The sequence below is a fragment of the Daucus carota genome, chromosome 4, assembly GCF_001625215.2.
Source record: "Daucus carota subsp. sativus chromosome 4, DH1 v3.0, whole genome shotgun sequence".
Taxonomy (NCBI): domain Eukaryota; kingdom Viridiplantae; phylum Streptophyta; class Magnoliopsida; order Apiales; family Apiaceae; genus Daucus; species Daucus carota.
The window spans coordinates 11,081,408-11,087,089 of NC_030384.2; the positions used below are offsets into that span (position 1 = coordinate 11,081,408).

The 5,682-nt window shown below is 37.3% G+C and overlaps 2 protein-coding genes across 2 annotated transcripts; one reads left to right on the plus strand and one right to left on the minus strand.

The window, feature by feature from the left end:
* Nucleotides 1–680: 680 nt before the first annotated feature.
* On the plus strand, nt 681–3,770 carry LOC135152172 (uncharacterized). The gene is made up of 6 exons (XM_064092006.1): nt 681–818; nt 946–1,905; nt 2,015–2,322; nt 2,423–2,514; nt 2,848–3,269; nt 3,318–3,770. Exons 1-6 carry the CDS (start codon nt 681–683, stop codon nt 3,768–3,770), a joined length of 2,373 nt encoding a protein of 790 aa, XP_063948076.1.
* Nucleotides 3,771–4,614: 844 nt separating this feature from the next.
* On the minus strand, nt 4,615–5,382 carry LOC135152173 (uncharacterized). Its single transcript, XM_064092007.1, has 2 exons — nt 4,999–5,382; nt 4,615–4,875 (listed from the first exon to the last, which is right to left on the minus strand). The coding sequence occupies exons 1-2, from the start codon at nt 5,380–5,382 to the stop codon at nt 4,615–4,617; spliced, it is 645 nt and encodes a 214-aa protein (XP_063948077.1).
* Nucleotides 5,383–5,682: the final 300 nt, after the last annotated feature.

The window sequence follows — 5,682 nt, forward strand, 5'->3', positions numbered from 1 at the left end:
CATATCAGAGTTTAACCGGAAATCAGAGTTTAAGGACTGCAAGCTGTATCAGAGTTTACGAAGATCAGAGTTTGTAGGCGCCTGATTTCTAGGAGAAGATCTGGATAAACAAGGTAGATAAATATTGAGGAGACTGCACAACTCAGGACAACAGAATATAACTAATGATTGATTTATTTTAGGAAGTAGATCACTGTAGAATCAATCAGTAGATATCTGTAACTGTGTATATATAAACACAGCTTAGGGTTTACTCTAGAAGAGTTAAGCATCGAGATTAATATTCTTGTAACCTATCAGCTCTTATTGATAAAGTATATATCACTAAGAGAGTATTTGTAAGCTACTGTGTTTGAGTTTTGATAAAGTGAATAAGAGTTTAGTTAATTTATTCTATTATTCTTGTGTTTTGTTATTGATTGTGTTCACTATATACATCTATATAGAGTTCTTATTCGGCCTAACAAGTGGTATCAGAGTGAGCTCTGTTGATATACCTACAGTGAGATCTTTATCACACAATCATGTTTGAAAAATCGCAAACTTCAAACATTAGATATGAGTCAATTAGGGTTCCGATCCTTAGGGCATCTGAGTATCCTGTCTGGAAGGTGAAGATGGTCATGATTCTGGAGGCTAGAGATCCATAATACTTGGATAGGATTTATGATGGTCCACACATGCCAACCAAGCTCTCTGTTGCAGTTGGAGATGAACCTACGAAGATGATTCCCAAAGAAAATATCTCATCAATCAGCAAGGATGCAAAAGTGAAGCACTTACTGCATTGTGCTCTTGACAATGCTATGTCCAACAGGGTGATTGGATGCAAAACTGCAAAAGAAATATGGGATGCTTTGGAAATCCGAATGTCAAGGAACCAAAGCCATCAAGAAAAACAGAAGGACCATACTTACTCAAGAGTATGAACACTTTGATTCAAAGACTGGTGAATCACTATCAGATCAGTATGACAAGCTTGTTAAACTGTTGAATGGCTTATCCATGGTGGATAAGGAATATGACCCTGAAGATTCAAACCTAAAATTCATACTAGCTCTTCTTGGAAAGTGGGATGTGAAAGCAACAACCATAAGAGACAATCATGATCTTGGAGAGATGTCCATTGATGAAATCTATGGAAGGCTAAAGACGTATGAACTTGAGATGGAACAGAGGAGTAAAAGACATGGAGGAAAGCCCAAACCTGTTTCCCTGAAAGTTCAAGAAGAGGCTGCTGTTGTGAAAAATAAAGGAAAAGTTCATGTCACAAAAAATGATACTGAGTCATCAAACTCTGATAATGACACAAACTACGATATCTCAGACTCTGAGGACAGTGACACTGAGATGATGCAGCTGGCAGCTTTGATGGTCAAAAGTTTCAAGAAGATGGCATACAAGAACTTCAATAAGGGAAAGAAATTTACAAGGAAAGACAGAAACTCTGATAGGAAAGGTTTCAAGAAGAATGAGGGAAAGGAAGAAAAATCTGGAAAAGTCGACAAATCCAAGTTTACCTGCTTCAATTGTGGTGAAAAAGGTCACTTTGCAACTAAATGCAAGAAGGTCAAGAATGACAAAGGACAAGCTTTCATCACCAACAAAGGAAATTGGGCAGATACATCAGACTCAGAGGAAGAAACTGGCTATGCATTGATGGCAAATACTGATAACAACTCTGAGACTGCTGAAACCAAGGTACCTCATTCTACTTTTGCTTTTGACACTAAAGATATAACTGAATTAAGATTGTTTCTTAAAAGCTTGCATATCAGTTATAGAGATCATACTTTAGAAAATGAAAGATTAAAATCTGAAATCTTAGATGTCAATAAAAGAAATGATTTTATTAAGAAAGAATTAGTCCAGATGTTAGAAGTTCAGAAAGAAAGGGATGATGCTGTTTTTGTTAAAAATGAATTATTAAAGAAACATTCCTTTCTTTGAGTCAGAACATGCTAAGGAGGGATAAATAATAAGAACCTGAACAAATTCAATAAAAACCACTCAGAATATCTTAGGTAGTGGAAACTGGAAGAAAGGATTAGGTTACACTGAGAAAGGGGATGAAACTGAGTCATCAAAACCAGAGTTTGTTAAGAAAATTGAGAAACCTGATGTTACACCAGTGAGATTTGTTGCAGAGTCTACAAAGTCAACAAAGGAAATTGCTAAATCAGAGACCAAAACCAAATCAAAGTCTCATAAACCCAAGCAAGTAAGCATAGGTTTAATGACTCAGAAACAGCTTAAGAACAAGCCCAAGGAGGTTATACAAGAAAACAAGGCTAAGGAACCTAGGAAAAACAGAAATGAAAAGTAGGTATAAACAAAAGCAATAACTACATGCCTATCCCTAATGCTCCTAGGAAAACTTGTCATAACTGTGGAAATCCTAACCATCTTGCTTTTTTTGTAGGAAGAATAGGGACATAAATACTATGTCTCCCAAATTAGAAGTTAAGACTAGGATTGTTAGGTTTAGACCCGAGAATCCTTGTTTTCATTGTGGTAGTTTATGGCATTCCATCTACACTTGTAAGGAATACCAAAGTGTATATTATCACTATTATGAATTGAAACCTTCCTTGAATAGAACCAAGATTGCTTTCTCAAATACAAACTCTGATAAAAAGTCGGTTAGCACACACTCTGATTTAAACTCTAATAAATCTTCCGCTGCTAGTGTTAACAAACTTATCAAGGCCAAAGGATCCAAGCAAGTCCGTGTCCTTAAAACTAACCATTAGTGGTCTTTGTGATTGCAGGGCAACAGGAAAAACATCCTAGTTCTGGACAGTGGATGCTCAGGACATATGACTTGAAATAAGGCCCTGCAATCAGAATTTGTGGAGAAGGCTGACCCAAATGTTTCTTATGGAGATGGCAACATAGGGAAAACTTTGGGATATGGCAACATCAATCTTGGAAATGTCATCATTGAATCTGTAGCTCTGGTCTCAGGACTTAAGCACAATGTGCTGAGTATAAGTCAAATCCGTGACAGAGGATATCAATTCAATTTCTTTCAAGAACATTGTGAAGTTGTTATCAAAAGCACCGGGAAAGTTGTTCTAAAGGGATACAGACATGGAAATATCTATGAAACCAAGCTCTCTTTAAACTCTAATAACTCTGCAATTTCCGTTCTAGGCAGAGCTAGTGTTGAAGACAGCTGGAATTGGCACAAGAAACTTTCTCACATGAACTTTAATAACATAAATGAATTAGTTAAGAAGGATCTTGTAAAAGGACTGCCCAAATCAGTATTTACACCAAATGGACTCTGTGATTCTTGTTAAAAAGCAAAACAGATAAGATCTTCTTTCAAAAGTAAAACTGAGTCTTCAATTCTTGAGCCTTATCATCTGCTGCCTGTTGATCTGTTCAAGCCAGTAAATGTCATGTCCATCGCAAAGAAAAGATATACTCTGGTTATTGTTGATGAATACACCAGATATACATGGGTATACTTTCTACATAGTAAGGATGAGACATCCTCTCTTCTGGTTGAGCATGTCAAGCAACTGGACAAAATTTCTAAAGATGCAGTAAAGATCATCAGAAGTGATAATGGCACTGAGTTCAAGAATTCAAAAATGGAAGAGTTCTGTAAAATAAATGGAATTAAGAAAGAATTCTCTGTACCTGGAACACCTCAGCAAAATGGTGTAGTGGAGAGAAAGAACAGAATTCTAATAGAAGCTGCAAGAACCATGCTGGAAGAAGCAAAACTGCCAACTTATTTTTGGGCTGAAGCTGTGTAGACTGCTTGCTTCACACAGAACGCAACTCTGATAAATAGGCATGGATAACACCATTTGAGATGGTTAATAGTAGAAAGCCAAATCTGAAATAATTTCATGTATTTGGATGTAAAAGTTTTGTTCTCAAAAGTCATCCTGAATAGTTGACCAAATTTGACTTGGAAGCTGATGAAGGAATTTTTGTTGGTTATCCACTGTCAACTAAGGCCTTCAGAGTTTATAATCTGAGAACAAGAGTGGTCATGGAATCTATCCATGTATCTTTTGAAGATAAGAAAATAACTGGACTGGAAGACTTCACTGATCATGACCAGCTGAGATTTGAAGATGAAGAAGCATACTCTGATTCGATAAACTCTAACTCTGAAACTATACCAGAGTCTGTTAATCCAAGTCAACAACCTCAAGCACATGTTGAGGGGGAGCATTTTAACAATGAAAATATGGATCAAAATAATGAGGAATTATCAGAAAATACATCCTCTGATGCAAGTTCACCAGACTCTGATATATCCATATCAGAGGATAATGAGAACATACCCTCAAGGGGAGCATCAGAAAATCAGAATGCCTATGGAGACAGCATGGATTATGGGGGAGAATCCAGTTCTAGAGGTCAACTGCCACATGCAAAAAAGTGGACAAAGTCTCATACACCAGATCTAATCATTGGAAATCCAGATGCATGAGTACAGACTAGAACAGCTACATCAAATGAATGTCTCTTTCACTCATTTCTATCTCAGACAGAACCTAAGAAAGTGGAAGAAGTTCTTCAAGATGCTGATTGGGTGACAAAAAGCAAGAAGAGCTAAATGAATTCGAGAGAAATAAAGTCTAGACTCTAGTACCAAGACCAAAGAACAGATCTATTGTTGGTACGAAGTGGGTGTTCAGAAACAAAACTGACAGTGAGGGGATAATCACCAGAAATAAAGCAAGGCTGGTTGCCAAGGGAGGAAGAACCTTTCGGCTTAGAGGAAGAACCTTTCTCAGCCATATTCACTTGAACACTCTGCCGAAATAATCCTTTAGCTCCCTGAAGTTCTGTCAGCGGTTCCGCAAGACTATACTGCCTCTTGTTCATGTTGTAATTCAAGCGGAACTGCTCAAAACTCTTGGGCAAGCTCATAAGGACAATGTCAATCTGGGTTTCCCCGTCAAGCTTAGCACCAAGGATCTCTATCTCATTCAGATGTGACATCATCTTGAGAACATGATCCCTTACAGGCGAACCTTCAACCATCTGAGTGTTCATTGAAGCCTTCATGGCTACTTGCCTAGCAGCCTTATTCTGATCTCCAAAAAGTTCCTTGAGATTAAAGAGCATATCTGAAGCAATGGCCATAGCCTGATGCTGATGCTGCAAAACACCCGACATTGCTGCTAGAATGTAACATCGTGACATCTCATCAGCCTTTATCCACCGCTTATAATACTCCTTCTCCTCATCAGGAGCGTCAGCAGCAGGCTGATCAGGCTTGGGTTCATAAGTGAAAAACTTGCACTCCTCAGCAGTCAACACAATGTCCAAATTACGTTTCCATTCAATATAGTTAGGTCTGGTAAGTTTGTTATCCTTAAGTATGGTGAACAGTGGATTAAATCCCATTTTATCCTCAGAATCATGCATGAAAAAAAAATCACATTACAAATAAATAAGGGTGCATCAAATATTAAGGCCTATTGGTTCCTATAACAATTATTAAAATTAAATGCACTAACATTTAAACACCATAAGTTTCTGGTACGTCATGATGTGTGACATGTATACCACCTAAATTTGTTTAAATGTTACTTCGGTCCTATTACTAAACAATAAGCCACGTTGGGGTGGTCTATATTATTTTTCATAGCTAAGTGTATACCATCATCAAATCTTAAATTATCCGAAATCTATGGAACTTGGTAC